General features: G+C 33.3%; 1 protein-coding gene across 1 annotated transcript in view; it reads right to left on the reverse strand.

Annotated features, from left to right (window-relative positions):
• Positions 1 to 15,883, reverse strand: part of Gnptab (N-acetylglucosamine-1-phosphate transferase subunits alpha and beta) — a 31,330-nt gene extending 15,447 nt beyond the window's left edge. Inside the window, exons 1-11 of the mRNA XM_090167941.1 lie at positions 15,510 to 15,883; positions 15,047 to 15,132; positions 11,564 to 11,683; positions 9,205 to 9,404; positions 6,622 to 6,809; positions 5,993 to 6,136; positions 4,366 to 4,407; positions 3,079 to 3,210; positions 2,565 to 2,735; positions 1,316 to 1,523; positions 891 to 946 (exon numbers count right to left, since the gene is read on the reverse strand). Coding sequence (XP_090024067.1) covers positions 891 to 946; positions 1,316 to 1,523; positions 2,565 to 2,735; positions 3,079 to 3,210; positions 4,366 to 4,407; positions 5,993 to 6,136; positions 6,622 to 6,809; positions 9,205 to 9,404; positions 11,564 to 11,683; positions 15,047 to 15,132; positions 15,510 to 15,629 — 1,467 coding nt within the window. The 5' untranslated portion in view covers positions 15,630 to 15,883. The remainder of the gene's footprint in view (positions 1 to 890; positions 947 to 1,315; positions 1,524 to 2,564; positions 2,736 to 3,078; positions 3,211 to 4,365; positions 4,408 to 5,992; positions 6,137 to 6,621; positions 6,810 to 9,204; positions 9,405 to 11,563; positions 11,684 to 15,046; positions 15,133 to 15,509) is intronic.
• Positions 15,884 to 18,434: the final 2,551 nt, after the last annotated feature.

Raw genomic sequence — 18,434 nt, forward strand, 5'->3', positions numbered from 1 at the left:
ATTTTCCTACGATGAGTTAAAAGAGCACCAGAGAGCTTCAAAGTGTGGCCTACTAGCCCCTGGAATTCTCATCACTTTTAAACTACAACAATGGAGTTCACTTCGGAAGAACTGGCGGATATACATTTAGTGTATGGACTAGCGGATGGAAATGCTTTGGCTGCTCAACGTCTGTACCAGGAAAGGTACCCCAACCGGCGTCTCCACGTCGCACGGACTTTTACTAATAAACATCAGCGATTACGTGAGACAGGCACATTCTGGGTACGTTACTTAATTTTTTACTTTAACTTCTCTGCGACTGGTTCGTTACAAACGTATTGTTCGTTTTAAAGAACAAGAATGAAGTAGGTCAACCACAGGTTGCCCGCAATGTTTAATTTGAAGAAGAGGTGCTAGAGGCTTTCAACGACAACCCATTAACAAGCAAACATGCTGTAAGACACGAAATGGGAGCCAGTCATTCGTCCGTTTGACGCGTCATGCACGAGAATCTTCGGTACCCTTGTTGAAGCCTACTTCCAGGCAGGGGCGTAGCTGATGGTCCGCAGGGTCCACAGGGCCCGCGTTGCGTGGGGCCTCGAGCTCCGGGGGGGCGCTAACTATATGAGGCCCCCCTTTTTAATTTTTTAGAGATTTTTGCGGTGAAGCTCTGAGTTCTCAGCTACGCCACTGCTTCCAGGGGCTAGTAGGCCACACTTTGAAGCTCTCTGGCGCTCTTTTAACTCATCGTTGGAAAATGGGGAAAAAACAGGCATACTTCTCAACTCACCCCCTATAACTCCTTAAAATTTTTGTATTTAACCTTTTGCAAACACCCTGTATAAATGGCAAAACCTTTAAGTTTATCTTCAAATGGGAAGTTGAATATGGGTTAAAAAATATCTTACATAGTCACAATAGCGATCTCCTAGCCAGCTGTTTGTACAAGAGGGGCTACAATACACTATAAACCAAAAAGAAAAGAATTGGTAAAGAAAAAAATCATATTTAATTTATATACACAGAACCTGTGAACAGAGTTTGCTGCATAGACTTTTAGTCACATTTTTTCTTTTGGGAGCAAAGGTTAACAACAAGAGGGTTAAATAACATCGATATTAAAAAAAATAATTATGGTATTACACTCCCACTTTGTCAACATCTTTTGGCACCACGAGGAGACATTTAAGTGGGGGAAAGTTAAATCAGCAATTACGAATTGGATGGAGGGTGTGAAGGATATTTTTTTAAATAATTTTAAGTACCACCACAATAGGCTAAAGCTATGATTACAGATTCTTTGTAAATTTTAGTATTTTTAATGGTTCATTACTTTTATTTATATTTTCCATGACGAGTTGCGAGTCTTGCTGTTTATTTAAAGCCAACTGAGGATAAGAAAATTTTACTTTATCACCAGTACAGTCACCCCCATCCCATTCACAATTGGAATTGTTGCAAGTATGATCACAGTAACCATCTTTAATCCAAGATGTAGGGCAGCCTTCAGCACAATCTGGTATTGGCCATGACAAGTACACCTACAGTAGAAAGACAAAGAAATTTATGACTGTCGACATGATAGGGTGGGGAAAAACATCAGTACAACCCATTGTGAAAAAAATATATTTTAGTTATTTTAATTAATTTGTTGAAACAACCTTTGTATCTGCAACAAAAACAATGAAGCCTACATGTACATCTCCTTCCATATTTTATTAGCATTAAATTTCATTTTCAGTAAAAAAGCAATCTAAGATGAACGATCTGAAACTTAAAGTTAATTAATTAATTCCCTATCACTGCTTCAAGACTTGAAGGCTCCAAGAGAAATTTTCACCATTATTTGCATATTTTATGATTGTTTTCAATTAATAATGTGTTTTTAATAATATCTACAAGTTCATAGTTATCCCAAAAATTATAGTGAAAACTATACATTTTTGACTTCTAGCCCTTACCAAAAAATAAGTTGGTTTTTAGTTGGTATTTAGTAGGTTTTCACATTTAAGTTGGTTTTAAGTAGGTTCAAGTTGCCAGCATATTTTAATAAACTATTTAAAGAGGTAATAAGTTGTTTTTAAGTTGGCTGGAAAATACTCATTTTTTGAAGTTGGTTTTAAGTTGGTTTTTAGTGGTCAGATAATTACTTATAATTTTTAAGTAGGTTATAAGGTGGCTTTATTAAGAGGTCTTTTTAAGTAAGTTTTAAGTTGGTTTTAAGTGGTCTTTATTAAGAAAGCTTTTAGTTGGTTTTAAGTTGGTGTAAAGTGGTTTTTAAGTAGGTTTTTAGTTGGTATTTAGTTGGCATTTGTTCCAAATACCAACTTAAAACCAACTTAAAAAGTTACAAGACCACTTATTTTTTGGTAAGGGAGATTTTACAGCATATATAAATTGGAGGAGTTAATGTGAAAATAATGATTGCAATTAAATTAAACTATGGATACACCAACATTTTCTAAATAAGAATCTAATTCTATAAGTTGCAATATCCCTTTACTGCTTTATCAATTTTGTGAGACTAAAGATTATTGATTTAATTTAAAATGTTTTCAGAGTATGTATGCAAACCTTCAAACCTTGTGACCCTTGACCTCTGTATAAAAATCTTCAGGCCAAACATTTTTCCCAAAGAAAACATCATCATTGAGGTATATGAATTTATTTGATACTCCATGAATCCTGTGAATATGGCTCTCTATTGCTGGGGAACTGAAACTTGGCAGGTCACTCTTATTTGGAAATATTTCCTAAAATAAAATTAACTTATACAATACATAACTACTTTTTATCACACATAACAGGTATTTATAATATATTTAATTTGTGACTAGAATAAATCGAAACTCACAAAAGCTAACTGTTAAAGGCCGACTACTCTGTCTTTCACTGGAAGTAGGCTGACTGCATGGCACACGTGTATTGCAGTAAGCCTACTTCCAGTGAAAGACAGAGTAAACCGAAGATTTAAGTAGTCGGCCTTAAAGCATGGCTATTGAGTAATTCGAAATGAAAGCTATATGCAGTTCTCTTGCATAGAATGTCTTTAAGTTAGCCAGCTAAAAGGCAAAAAATCAAGTGATCTATTCCTACCTCATGAGTTATGATAGATATTCTTGGATTATCCAAATTTAACCAGTAAGGAATTTGTCCATTTGTCACAATAAAAACTTTTCTAACCCAAGGAGCATATTTTGATAGAGAACGTAAAGAATACCTTAACTCCTGAAATTAAAAAATATTATAAATAAATTTAATTGTACAGAAAAACACAAGTTATTACAATTGTCAATTAGGCCACAGAAAATATGTTGGGTAAATTTAACTATCAGCAAAAGTGGATATAAAACAGAAAGTCTGGGAGGAAAAGCGTTCATTAGCTTTCTCAGTGGTTTCCTTCAAAAATGAAAAGCTGTTTCCCCTATACAATGAATAAGCCAATCAGGATACGACTCGGTTACGTTTAGCATATGTCATCTGACATCACGATCAGAGGAAATAGTTCAGATTGGCGAGCTAAACCCATCTAGCGGGAAAACCGTGAACTCTCGAAAATGTTGGATAATTTATTCATATTTCAAAAATTCAGCCTCTGTTAAGTTCAAGCGTGTTTCAAGTTCTTTTTCCCAAACTAATTAAATAATGCCTCGTAAGAAATATGCTCCAGAAGAATTAGCCCTCCCTTACCAAAAAATAAGTTGGTTTTTAGTTGGTATTTAGTTGTTATTCACATTTAAGTTGATATTAAGTTGGTTTTAAGTGGTCAGCATATTTCAGTAAACTAGTTAAGTTGGTAATAAGTTGGTTTTAAGTTGGTGGGAAAATGCCTTTTTCTTTAAGTTGGTATTAGTGGTCTGAAAATTGCGTATTATTTTTTAAGTTGGCTTTAAGTAGTCTTTATTAAGTAACATTTTAAGTAAGTTTTTAGTTGGTTTTAAGTTGGTGTTAAGTTGTTTTTAAGTAGGTTTTTAGTTGGTATTTGTCTCAAATACAAACTTAAAACCAACTTAAATAGTTCTTAGACCACTTATTTTTTGGTAAGGGAAGGGTATATGGCACCCGATTAAAGTTTCAAAATGGCGCCCCCCTTTATAGAATTATTAAAATTCTATTGAACGAAGAATCAGAACTATCACTAGTTGAAGGAACAATTCAACATTAAATATAGGAGTGTTTTGGCACCCCCTACATGATAGCCAACTTGGCGCCCAGTTAAATATTAACCCCTTATAACCCAGGTCAGTAGCCTCTGACTAAAACTGTTCAGTCTGCAACAAAATTTGTTGCGATGTAGTTAATTCTCATTAATAAATAAATCAGTATTTTAATGACATAATATTTTAACATTGAATAAAATGGTTATCAATATACAAGACTAACCTCATTATCCGCAAACCTGTTTACAGAAGCATCTTCACTTTCCTAAATTAAAATGAACAGATAATTATTTTCATTAACATACAACCACTCTTTTTAAAGAAGTCGGCACATGAGCCTATCTACTATACTTTCATTACAAGCAGTGGCAGAATGTTTCTGGGAGGCAGGGTAATTTTCTAAAAGGCGCCTTCAACCCTTACCAAAAAATAAGTTGGTTTTTAGTTGGTATTTAGTTGGTATTCACATTTAAGTTGATATTAAGTTGGTTTTAAGTGGTCAGCATATTTCAGTAAACTAGTTAAGTTGGTAATAAGTTGGTTTTAAGTTGGTGGGAAAATGCCTTTTTCTTTAAGTTGGTATTTAGTTGGTTTTTAGTGGTCAGAAAATGACATATTATTTGTAAGTTGGTTTTAAGTAGGTTTTAAGTTGGTATTTAGTTGGTTTTAAGTTGGTATTTGTCTCAAATACCAACTTAAAGTATTTCCTAGACCACTTATTTTTTGGTAAGGGAAGTAAAAGTGGTTTTATATTTTTTACAGATATGTAATTTTTGAGACCTTACCCTTACCAAAAAATAAGTTGGCTAAAAACCACTTAGGAAAACTTGTATTTCAACTTGGTTTTCAGTTTGTATTTGGGACAATTGCCTACTTAAAAATAACTTAAATCCTCTTTACTAATCAACTTATTTCCAACTAAACCAGAATCAACATTTACATTTAACTACTTAAAAGCAACTTAAATCCTACTAGGGAAACATCTAAAAACCAACTTAAAAATATTATGTAATTTCCTGACTACTAAAAACCAACTAATTATAAACTTAGCAAAAGCAGTATTTTCCTACCAACTGAATAACAACTTATTACCCCTTTAATAGTAACTTGAAATATGCTGACAACTTGAGCCCACTTAATACCAACTCAATATCAACTAATAATGTGTATACAAACTAAATACAAACTGAAATCCAACTTATTTTTTGGTAAGGGTACCGAGATGACGAGGCCATTTTCTTTGTCTACTCTGCCATGGCACATAGAGTGGAAATTTTAGAGGTGTAGTTATGGGGTAGTGTATTCTGAGGATGAGTATGGCAAGAAGCCAAAAAACTGCTTATATTATAGCTATTGCTATCTAACAACTTTGGTTCATTATGTCGTGCTATATAAGCAAATTAAAGTGGATAAGACTTTATACAAAAAGTTCTCAATAGATAATGGAGCTTTTCTATTTTCTAACGCAGGCAGTGCAAAAACTCACCTGACTTCTTTCACCACTTTAACCTGTTTTGAGACTTGGTATGCAAGTAATGTAAATTTATTAATACCTTCTATATTAAGCTGCTACACAACAAATGCCATGCTATTATACCCTAAGTTTAAATTTAATGCTATATAGTTAAAGACTTTTTATATAAAGTCTTATTCACTTTTGATAAAATGGATTAAGGCAAAACAAAAAATATAGTACCTTAGAATATCTCTTATAAATAATTTAGTGTACATGTTTTGGAGAACCCAGAAATGAGTATTTTTACAATTTTCATTGTCTGACAATGTGTACGTGGAAAAAATAGCTTTGACCTCTTTAAAAAGACTCCAATATAACAAAAACTATAACATACCATAGAAGACCTCGTCAATAGAAAAGCGGGAGAAACTACTGAAGATTTATCATTGAACTTAATTCTGAGTGTTGTCCAATTAACATCCTTTTCAGAGTTTAGTACTGTGATTACTGCAACATCGCTACTTTCATACATAAAAACCTGAAATACCATAAAATAAAATTTCTTCAGTAAAGGGTACAAAGCCAAACTCAAAGATCTGCCAATTAATGTTGATTTCTAGTTTACATAAATGAATATCACTTGCTTTTAGTGGTCTTTACTTTTAATCCCTATAGTAAGTGCATGAATAATTGGCAATATTTTGTGGACTGCTTAAATCCTTAATGCAAATCTACACTAAAAACGCAGTCATACAGAAGTGCGGTAAGAAACTGTCCAGGCTATATAAAATTTCAGAATTAGGGAACAAACTACCAAACTTGGTTGACAGGGAAATTGCTCCTAGTCTATACCACAACTCTCATATTAATTCTTAACATATGACACCAAATAGCCCACAGTTTCTATGAAAAGAACTAAATGTCTAGCTGATGTTTATTGCACAATAAAAAACCATTCTATTATATTATTAGCTTATTTCTTATAAGAGCTATACAAAATAGGGGTATTCAACAAATACATACTTTATCTACAGGATACGGAAGTTTAGCTCTAATGTTTGTCTCATTTATGCCATTAACTCCAGAAATGATATACGTATCCTTTAGAAGTAAGCTGTCTTCTGAAGTCTCCTTGTTTGAAAGTATGGCTTCCGAAATTGTGAAAATACTAGACTTAAAATGAAACGTTCTTTTCAATGTTGCTTGCTGGGCTACAAGAGATTAAAAAGGATTTTAAGTTAATCACACATTAACCAAGTAGAAAAATTCTGTAATAAAAGAAAGAGCTAAGATTTTGGTTATCAAAATATAAATTTTATGTTTTAATTTGTTGGTGAAGTTGTTGAGTTTAGTGGTAATAGTTAGTGTAGGGAGCTTTTGGCTAGAAGGGCTTGTTATTAAACCTCCTATGCATTGTAACCCATCCACCTAGCTGATTAAAAGGCATGGGTGGTGCCTAGAACATTAGCCTAACTGATTATTTGGCAGTTTCAAATTAATTATGGCTAAAATAATATTCAAGGGCACTTTGGAGGGTCATTTTGAGCTATATTTCAAAATACATTGCAAAAGAAATTTTAATTTTTTTACAATTGGTTCGAAGAAGTGCTTTAGCTAATTAGCTACAGGCATAATTTCGCCAATTAAAAACGTTCACTCTTATATTAATTGTAATTACAAGGAACATTTTTTTTTCTAACCAAAATAACCTAAAATTAATGTTACCAATATTATCAGAAATTCATGAACCGAAATTATCGGAACCCTATTCCTGTAATGCTAGACGCAAGTTCCTTGTTAACCCCCTTTCAAACGAGGCATATCGTCCCTCCTCCCCAAAACGCTAAGCTCCGTCTCTCTACGGTGAGAATTTGAGTACGCCACCTGGTGTTCTCGTGGTAAACTAATAGTTAACACGGACTAAACAAACACAGTTGTTTCGGTCCACTTACAAGCTCTTACTAAAAAAATATACCGCGAGAACTTTAGTTTTATAAGTGGTTTTTAAATTTAACCGTTTAAACTTTCGAAATGTCGAGAATAGATATTTCTACTCAGTGCAATATTTTCCTTTTAAATAAGCCCAAAGTAAAACATAAATCGGTGATTTGTAATATAGTCAAACCTCAAGAAAAGCCAAAAACAGAAACTAAGCCTTTGATCAAAACTAAGAATGTGACTACTCACGTCGTCAGTGTTACTTAATGCCTTTAAATTTGAATACAAAGGCCAAAACTTTGGATAAATATACAATCACGGATAGCCCAGCTAAGAAATTAACCATTTGCACAAAAACCGCTGAAACGCAAACCTTAATTTTAGACATTCCACCTCTATTTGAGCAAATTGTTAAAACAATACAGGTCCAGTTTTCTCAACAATTGACTTATCAGGTATTATTTTTAAAACTTTGATAGGATAAATTTTCCATATTGATTTCATGATGTATATTTTTAGATTAAGAAAGACTGCAGTAACACCCAGGTAATGCAAATAACATCAAAAGATAGTATTGGTAACTTCAACATTATTTTGATTATCATCTTCAATATTATTAACATTATCTCCTAATTTTTGGGGGTATTTTTCCAAAATTTTACAGTACGTTAAAGTTTCAGATGTTAAAATGTTAACCAGCATTGATTGGTCATGGCCCGATATATCTGGACGCAGCTTTCTGGCTTGAGAGTAATATTTTACAGTTACCTCATCTGCCATGGCTTTGTTTGTTCTGATTTTGGCTTGATCAATAAAACCAATACTTTCAATTTCCACATCTTCTGGTGGTTTCTTCTTTGGCCTTCCCCCTTTTTTTTGGCACTGCAGGCTTAAATGCTTCTTTCAAATTTTGAAAAAGTTTCAGAAGCTCCAGTAAATAGTTACATATATTTTTTGAATTAACAATTCTAAAAACAACGTTGTTCTTTCCAGAACAAATGGGCGGTAAACTTGTTTCAAGTAATTAACTAGTTTTTCTAAATTTTCCATTACTAACTATTAAAAAGTTTACCACATCTTGCGTTTTCATTTACGTTAAGCCTTGGGTTGCAGACGACTTTTCAGTTGTCTTTTATTAGAAAGTATCTTTTCTCCCCACTAGATGGCGTACTAGCTACCCATCATGCAATAGATATTTTCCTCGCTAATGGGGAGGGACGAACGGTTTCAACCGAATTATTTCCCTTTTCCTCTCTGCTCAAAGAACACGTGTCCCAAAAAAAAAGCGGCTTCCGATAATTTCGGTTCATGAATTTCTGTTATTATGTTTAGCAACAGCGATTTTATTTAAATCATTAGCCTACAGCAATAATAGAGGGTTGTTTCAGTGCAATATACAAAATCATTTCAGGGATTTTCTTTAATGCCTCCATTTTCTTAAAAAATATAAGAGGGGCTTATCACTTTGTCTTAATCAGTGAACAAGGTTTTAGGTTTGACAGTACTTATATTATTAAGTAACTGATTAGCAATTTAGAATAACTAAAGGATGTACTCAAATTCATATGACTTAAGTGATTGGCCCCTTAGTATAGTATAGTCATAAAATAACTGTATTATTGGTTGAATATATAACAGCTATTCTAAATGAAAAACTGAATACCATACCAAGTTGAGGACTTGCAAATCTCAAAAGAAAAAATTTGTCGTTTGGCTTAGGATGGCGTATTTCAAGAAAGTCTAATACATTTAAGGGCTCTAAATCCATGAGCTTAATTTTGTAAGATTCCACTTCCGGAAGAACAGGATGCATGACAGCAAATTGACTTGTTATGCAGAGATGTTTTGTACAATACGGGAACACAGTTCTTAAAATAAATAACTTTTTTAGTAACAACAATAAATTACACGTAAGTTGTGCATGATAGTCTTTCAAATATTGTTTAAACGGATGTGGAAAGATTCAGAAAAATTCAAATGGTCTCGTTATATCCCTTACCAAAATATAAGTTGGCTAAAAACCACTTACAACAACTTGTATTTCAACTTGGTTTTCAGTTTGTATTTGGGACAAATGCCTACTAAAAAATAACTTAAATCGTCTTTATTAATCAACTTATTTCCAACTAAACCAGAATCAACATTTACATTTAACTACTTAAATGCAACTTAAAAATTATATGTAACTTCCTGACTAATTAAAACCAACTTAAAAATAATATGAAACTTCCTGACTACTAAAAACCAACTAATTACAAACTTAGAAAAAGAAGTATTTTCCTACCAACTGAATAACAACTTATTAACCCTTCAACTAGAAACTTGAAATATGCTGACAACTTGAGCCTACTTAATACCAAGTTAATATCAACTAATAATGTGTATACAAACTAAATATAAACTGAAATCCAACTTATTTTTTGGTAAGGGATTTGAAAAGAATTTTTATAATGTGCTTCAAGCAGAAACACCGTGAATGTTTATTGACTGTGAATGGTAATGACGCTGTCAGCATTGCCCTGTATTGTGTAGAGCAACAAATATGGTTTCTAGACAGAAACAATTAAGAGCCTGCACACTTTGAATAACCGTCTTTAATTAATTCATATTTTGACTGCAAATTAAGCTAACTACAAAATGACAGTTCTGAATTAAGTGTTTTGAGATGTAGAAACTGTAATAAATAATATTAAAAGATAACCTAACAGACTCTATAAGTATCTAAATTGAATATGTGCTCTCAAGAGATATTAAACTATTAACTACCTACAAATCCAGTCCATTTATTTTACGCCATTTTCAAGATAATGGAATTAAAAATTGTAGAAATTACTGGATTTTTGTTGATTTATCAAGTTTAAGAAATACAAAAATTAACTACAGGGTAAATAAAAAAAATGTTCTGATCGAACAAATTTAAGAATGCATTTATCATCCCCTTACCAAAAAATAAGTTGGTTTTTAGTTGGTATTTAGTTGGTATTCACATTTAAGTTGATATTAAGTGGTCAGCATATTTCAGTAAACTAGTTAAGTTGGTAATAAGTTGGTGGGAAAATGCCTTTTTCTTTAAGTTGGTATTTAGTGGTCAGAAAATTGCATATTATTTTTTAAGTTGGCTTTAAGTGGTCTTTATTAAGTAACATTTTAAGTAAGTTTAAAGTTGGCTTTAAGTGGTCTTTATTAAGTAACATTTTAAGTAAGTTTTTAGTTGGTTTTAAGTTGGTGTTCAGTTGTTTTTAAGTAGGTTTTTAGTTCGTATTTAGTTGGTATATGTCTCAAATACAAACTTAAAACCAACTTAAATAATTCTTAGACCACTTATTTTTTGGTAAGGGTCAAAACAAGAACTTTTCCAATAAAGACCAAATGACGATAAAACTGATCCAAAAATAACTCTAAACATATTCAGAGGGTGTACATTGGTATTCCTGTAATTACTGATTTATTAGAATAAACACTATTAAACATAGTTATTTATATTTAAGTTTCTTTGAGTCATGGCTTTACAATGTTAAAATTTATATTTAATAAAAAAGACTCAATACTTCATGACCGAATTTGGTTAATTAAACATTGTAAGAAATCTTTCAAATTGGCTAGCTTTCAAACTGAAGTTCACTCCAAAAGCAGAAATATCAAATTAAATAATCCCCAAGGCACCATTTTAGGCCTAAATCATCAAGCGACTTTTGAAGCCATTAATTCAGGTGGCCTCGACAAGTTTTTATGGAAGGGGAAACCGAAGAACTTGGGGGAAAACCCCTTAAACCAGTGGGGAGAGAACTTGCAAACTCAACGCAGAAGGAGTTGTTCAGAGTTCTCACCCAGTGCCCCAAGCTGGGATCGAACCCGGTTCCTCTTGCTGCGAGGCGAAAGTGCTAACCACTCCGCCACCCCAAGTACCATGAAACATACTACTTTATACTCTCTTTAATATGTACTAACTTAAATTTAAACTTTTGATGACACAACCCAGTCTCCAAATCGCATAATGAATATTTTAAAATATAAAAAAGCTATCTACCTATTTAACTGATTTTCTTCAATAAAATGATGTTTTGCAACATACAGCTCTGATAAAAGACGAGGATCACTGCCATTCACCCAAGTGTAAACCACATCAATTGGTAAATACTGGCACAACCTGAAAAAATATGACAATTTAAAGCACTTATAATAATTATTGCAAATTTGGCCATGGTCAGTGTTGGGCATTTTCATCAAAGAGCCGTTCATGCTCACGTCTTATTTTCGCTCCTCTCTTTCCGCTCATTTTTGAGCGGTAAAATTTTCGCTCCTCTCTTTCCACTCATTTTTGAGGGGTAAAATTTTCGCTCCTCTCTTTCCGCTCATTTTTGAGCGGTAAAATTTTCGCTCCTCTCTTTCCGCTCATTTTTGAGGGGTAAAATTTTCGCTCCTCTCTTTTCGCTCTTTTTTGAGCGGTAAAATTTTTGCTCCTCTCTTTTCGCTCTTTTTTGAGCGGTAAAATTTTCGCTCCTCTCTTTTCGCTCTTTTTTGAGCGGTAAAATTTTCGCTCCTCTCTTTTCGCTCTTTTTTGAGCGGTAAAATTTTCGCTCCTCTCATTTTTGTTTTGCGCTCTTTTAAAAAGATATTTTACCGCTCATTTTCGCTCATAATAACAAATCCGCTCACAATGAGATGAGCGGTGCCCAACACCGGCCATGGTTAATTGAAATAATGAAGATAAATTCTGATTGATCAATTCTATTTTCCAAAAAATTCACAGATAAAAATTGAAAAATACAAATTCCACCACAAGGATGCAACTGAGCTAAGGCTTGGCCATTTAGAAAACCCCTTAGCCCGAGGGAGTTTTAGGTCCCTTGTTCGATACTTGATAAATACTCTGCTCCTGAAAATTAATTTAAGATTTCTCTTGATGAAGTTTTTAACATAGCTTTGAACTTTTAACAACAACAAAAAATTCTAGGGAATTGAATAGTGTATAAAAGAAATCAATTATACAAATGTTTAAATAAATTTAAAACTAAACCACTGACTGATTGTGCAAATTCATGTCTATACACCAACTCCATAGGGAAGTGCAGTTAGTTTCACATTAACTATAGCCACAAACCAGGAAAACCAGAAGATATTTCAGTTCTAGCATAACACACACAATCTCCTCTCTAAATTCGGGGTGGAGAAGGCGATTGAAACGGAAATTGTAACCAGTTGCGATGTAGATAACAGTTGTACAAATAATAATACAATAATTAAGGTAAGGTGCTAGCTTCAATGCTGGTGGTTTAAAAATGTCAAAAATTAATACTGACGTTCAAATGAATGAATTTCCAAAACCTCAAAAAGAGACAATATTCTCGAAATAAATGGGAGGATCCATAGGAAAGTCTAAATAATCCAAAAAGTGGTAGGGAGGTTGATGTCGGAAACAGACAGTAAAGATGACCAATCAATCCTTCACTAATGAACAGTGAAAAAAAAGTTGCTTAGTCAGGAAACACTTAATAGATTGAAATAAACCAACCTTTTAATTTGAATGTAAAAAAATTGGTTGAAATCTTAGCATTTTTACTTTCAAAAGGAGCTTCATTTATACTGACTGCTAATTTCAATCAAGATGCATTAGAAAATGAATTTAAGTCGCCATAGGTAAGCTCTTGGATCTGGTCAAAACTCTACATACCAGCAATTTTGCAAAGTCAGAGAAAACAATATAAGCAATAAAAGTCGGAAATGATTGCCTTGGAAAAAAACTGCCAATGAAAAGTGAAAAATAAGTAGGAAAAAAATAATAAATGAAGGCATTTAAAAAAAACAAAAACATTCAATTGATGTCATTTATTAACATTAATATCACAAAACAAATATGGCTTCAACTTATAATTTTAGGAACTTTGTTATCACTATTGGGCTGAAATGTAATTGCTGTCATCAGTTTGAAGGTAAACTCTTCTTTGCTCTTGCTTTAATGTTTTTTACTCTGTTTCTCTTTAAACCATTTCTTTTACGATTTAGGTGTCCATTTGCATCTGCATTGACTAATTTGTTAAGTCTTACCTAAAATATTTTATACATCTTAATAAATATTTTATGGCAGCTTTCTTTTGATGACTTGTTAATTCTGGCTACTTCAAATGATGCATAGTTTTAACCACCAATTTGTTTGTAAGAAGCACTTGTAGATAATTTTTTAGTAATGGCTCGCTCACTTCATTTTTCAACTTTAAAGTAATTAAAATCCATTAATGTTTTTTTGTCCTAGTTCCATGCTTTCTATTGCCAGCTCTACTAGTCCTCTAGAGATCCCAAAGCAAAATTAAAAACGTTATGAAACATTTATTGGTAATCTTATAAATGGCATTCTTTCAGACTAGTTTTGCCTCATTGAGATAAGTCTTTACTGGTCCAACTGTTTTATTTTTCGTAATTTTAGCATTTTTTGTTTCTTGCAGATCATCCCTCTCAACAGTCTTGTCATTATTTTGTCTTTAAGACTGGTATTTGGGTGGAGGGTTTTCACTGAAATAATAAAACAATATTTAAGAATATGTACACCTTTTGAAATTGAAATTGCACTTGACAAATCTTTTAATTACAAATAAAATAAAGAGGTTGATGGCTCATTACGAACATATAATCTCCAGGTAAAATAATTTGAGTTGAATCCTTTTTGAATACTTTTCCAACTGGGAATTATTGTCACTTCTTAATCCAGATTGAGACGTAATAAAATACTGTGTAAATGTAAACAAATAATTTAAAAAGATTTGTAATACTATATAATAGAAATGATATAGTAATAATATACTAACATTGTACCATTTTAGAAGTTTCCATATTTTAAACCTCTAAACGTGGTTCGATTTGTTTGGGGATTTAAAAATGGCCGGTGACCTTTTTCCTTATCCTCATACGTTTCTGTTAAAATTGATAAAAACTACAGCTATGGGGTGCCATGAGTTGGCCGTTTCTAATAATAATAATCAGCTAGGCTAATACCCAAGGCACCACCTTAGGCCTAAGTCATCAAGCAATTTTTTTAAAGCCATTAATTCAGGCGGCCGGGTTATCATGCATAGGAAGGTGATGCCACGCAAGCCAACAGCTCCCTACACTAACTATAGAGTAATATCGCTCTGTAGCTTTGGGCTATGGCCGCCATTTTGAGGGCAGTTTTTTATCTATAAGAAAAAGCATGGGTGACGTCGACATAGTCACGCCGATATTACTCTATTACTGTTAACCTCATCAAGTTTATATGGTTGGGGAAACCGAAGAAATCGGGTGAAAACCCTTTAAACCAGTGGGGATAGAACTTGCAAACTCAACGCCAGAGTTGTTCCGAGTTTTCACCCAGTGCCACAAGTTGGGATCAAACCCGGCTCCTCTTGCTGCAAGGCGAAAATGCTAACCACTCCACCTCTGACAACGCACTTAGAGCTAGAACTGAAATGTTCTGTTGTTTCCCTGGTCTGTGCTTAAGCTTCCCAACTTAGTATCTATTTTTGCGCTTATTACTTACTTTCCTTGCAAATTTTTTTCCACAATGTTGTCTCTATACGAATTGAAAACAGATTGGTATTGTGCATGGCTCCATTCGATTAAAGCCTAAAATTAATAATATTGGATTGATTAATTTTTACTTTCTAAAGGAATACGTTTGTGTGTGGTGTGTGTGGAAGAGATAAATCCAATTGACATGTGTATTTTTAGATTAGAGTGCAAAAAATACCACATATTACCACAGGTGATATATACAGGGCTCTACGAAATATTTTAAGCCGATGGTACTTTTCACCAAATGTACTAGAAATAGGGTGATTTAGTGACCAAATCCCGATTTTATGGTGGTTTAGGGACCTCGAAAAAAAGTAGGGGCTTTTAGGCATTTTAGGGACCTGGTGGGAGCCCTGTATATATTGTCAATCTTATATACACGAGATCAAATTCTAATTAGGAAATTTTTTGTAGTTCTTTATACATACTTCTCCAAAATGAAATGCAGAAATAGACATCAGAATTAAGCCGAAAAAGCAAAAGAACAAAGATTGTTTACTAGACAAAATGTCATACAATCTTTTTTGCACCACTTTGAAAAGTCGCATTTCGTTGCCCAGTTTTTTAATTAGTTCAGTTCGAAAGGTAAAGAAATATTTAACCTAGCCAGTTACCCTCCACCATATTATTTGGCTTTTAGCATTGGCCAAGACTGAAGATATAACCACTTCAGATAATGATTTAATCATTGCCATCATTGATACACAATGAAGCTTTCCATGAAAAAAAAACTTCACCCATTTATAAATACTGATAAGAAAACGTCTACATTTAATCTTACATAAAAGCTAAGGAAATTTATACTAAGGGCAGTACGGCCTCTCTCTTTAGAGCGTGCATTACAAATTACACTAAAGTTCGAGCAGACAGCTCGGGATTTTGGCGCGAGATTCGTTTGACATTTTAAGGAAGACGGTTGGTTCATTGAGTTCGGAATATTTATCTAGAGATCCAATCAAATCTGCTCCCCGCGAAACAAGTTTTTGAAAATTACGAATGTGCTGTCTCCTCTAAAATGACGAGAAAACGTTTTCATATGACCCGTGGCGCCATCCATTATTTAAAAACAAATATATATATATTTGCCGGACAACGCCTCATATTTTAACGAACCATTGAGAGATAGACGGCGCCACGGGTAGAATGATAAAGTTTTCTCGTCATTTGGAAGCAGACGGCAGTATTCTTATTTTTTAAAAACTTGTTTCGCGAAATACTGAAATCCGACATTTTGATACCTGCATAGTTTAGGACATGTGCTCAGTCCTGCCTGTGTTTGTGGGTCAGATACAGGCAATTCTGAGCACTACTTATTTAATTGTCCTCTTACACTCCATCTGGTCCCTAGAGGCAACCTCGGAGATATGAATCCTGCAGACAAGATGGTTGTATTTAATAAAATCATGCGCTTCGTTAACAGCAACTTCGAGGACTTGTATGTCCAGGTGCTTTTCTTTTACGAACCTTGGTGCAGGTTGACTACTGGTATTTTAAAGTTTTTATTTTTACACCGCCGTTTTAGTGTTTTTGCCCCTTTTTACAGGATTTTTATTAATGTTCCATGTGCTGTGGTTTTATCTTTTTAATATATACATTTTACATTATACATTATGCATTATGCATTATGCATTATACATTATGCATTATGCAATATGCATTATACATTATGCATTATACATTATGCATTATACATTATACATTATGCATTATAGAATATACATTATATCATATGTAACATAATTACACATAAGTATGCCACTAGCCTAACTTAATGAAGTTCTCGGAGACTCACGTTCTAAAATAAATTTGCATTGTCAAATAAAAGAAGCAGGTTTATTGGAAAAAATAGTTGAATTCAGGTTGAGCTTTTCCGGGACATCTACAAGGTTGGAGTCTTTGCAGATTCTTTTGAGCCTAGGCCTAACTCTTTTAGTTTTGATATGGGTTTTAATAACGCTGGTGGAATATTCCACTTCGACGACTTTTTCCATTTTCCGAAAGCGATTGATCATTTTATTTTTCTAAATTACTCATTATTTAACTTCATCCGCATAAACCGAGCGAGTTTATATATTTCATTAAAACTACATTGGGCTGACTATAATTCTGACGCAAAAAATTCCTTCTCAATTTAGAGGTTTTCAATTGGCTTAAATAAATTTGTTAGTAGCCAATAGTGTGACTCCCTAAATTACTAGGATGAATAGAAAGGTTAAAATATAACGTAGTCCACCTTTTTACTAGTTCGTGGTGAAACAAACCGTTAGTGAAGATTTTTGAATGGAATAAAGGTACAGTGGCATACTTATGAGTAATTATGTTACATATGCTACCTAGAATGCTCCGGTCTACGGGAGAACCTGACGCCAGGACATTTTGTAGCAACGACTAATGATTATATAGTCTTTGCTTAAGCTTCAGCCAATCAGCGGCCATTCTTTGACTACGGCAAGCCGCTAGCGACATAACATCAGAGATACTGGCAATATAGAAATATGAAACTACCCATGGACTAATGAACTACCTATACATCGCTGCGACCCTGGTTTTTTTCGTTGACGCCGGCGCCACCCAACGGCCGGAAGAAAGCTTTTTCTTCACGTTTTTATTTATCGACTAGTTTACGTTTTGATTGAAATCAGATGTGCAGAAATGCGATTGCTTAGGGGATTTTAAATATAAATTATTGAGATGAGACAAAAAGTAAGTTTTTATTTTATTATATTTAACGATTTATTTTAGTAAAGTTCATATATTAACTATATTTTTGTTATTTTAGGCCTTTGTTACTTGAATTAGGGCGATAGGTTAAATTAATAATAATTAACCCAAGGATATTTCTTGGATAAATAATTGGTATAGTATTAATCCAAGTATATGTTAACCAATGGTTAACGACTAAAATTTTTGGTAAGTATTTGTTAATGGTAAACCTTAATAAGTAATTGTCGATCTAGACGATTCTGGGCTTTGTCATACTTGTGGTTTTAATTATGTTTTTCAAATCCGCTACTTGAACCATTTTGTTCGACTTTGTCTCAATATTAGCTTTAGTTAGCCTGCCTGCTGAATTTCAATTATAGGAATTTACACTGATAAAGAAAATCATGTTAAAATTTAATAGAGTTGTTTCAAATTAAACTGTTTACAAACAAGTTCTGTAGATAAATTTTTGCTGGAACTTGCTCCTTTTTGTAGGTCTATTGTCGCGCTCTTCCACCATTTCTACAGACCGTTCACTAAATTCTATTTGAAATTTGAGTTTTAACTTATGACCCCTTTACCAGCTCCTGCCGTTACTAATATTTAAATTTCATCGTACCAGTTGTTTTATGACAGTCCTTGATATCATT

The sequence above is a fragment of the Leiobunum rupestre genome, chromosome 3, assembly GCF_980474605.1.
Source record: "Leiobunum rupestre chromosome 3, qqLeiRupe1.1.hap1, whole genome shotgun sequence".
NCBI classification, from domain to species: Eukaryota; Metazoa; Arthropoda; class Arachnida; order Opiliones; family Sclerosomatidae; genus Leiobunum; species Leiobunum rupestre.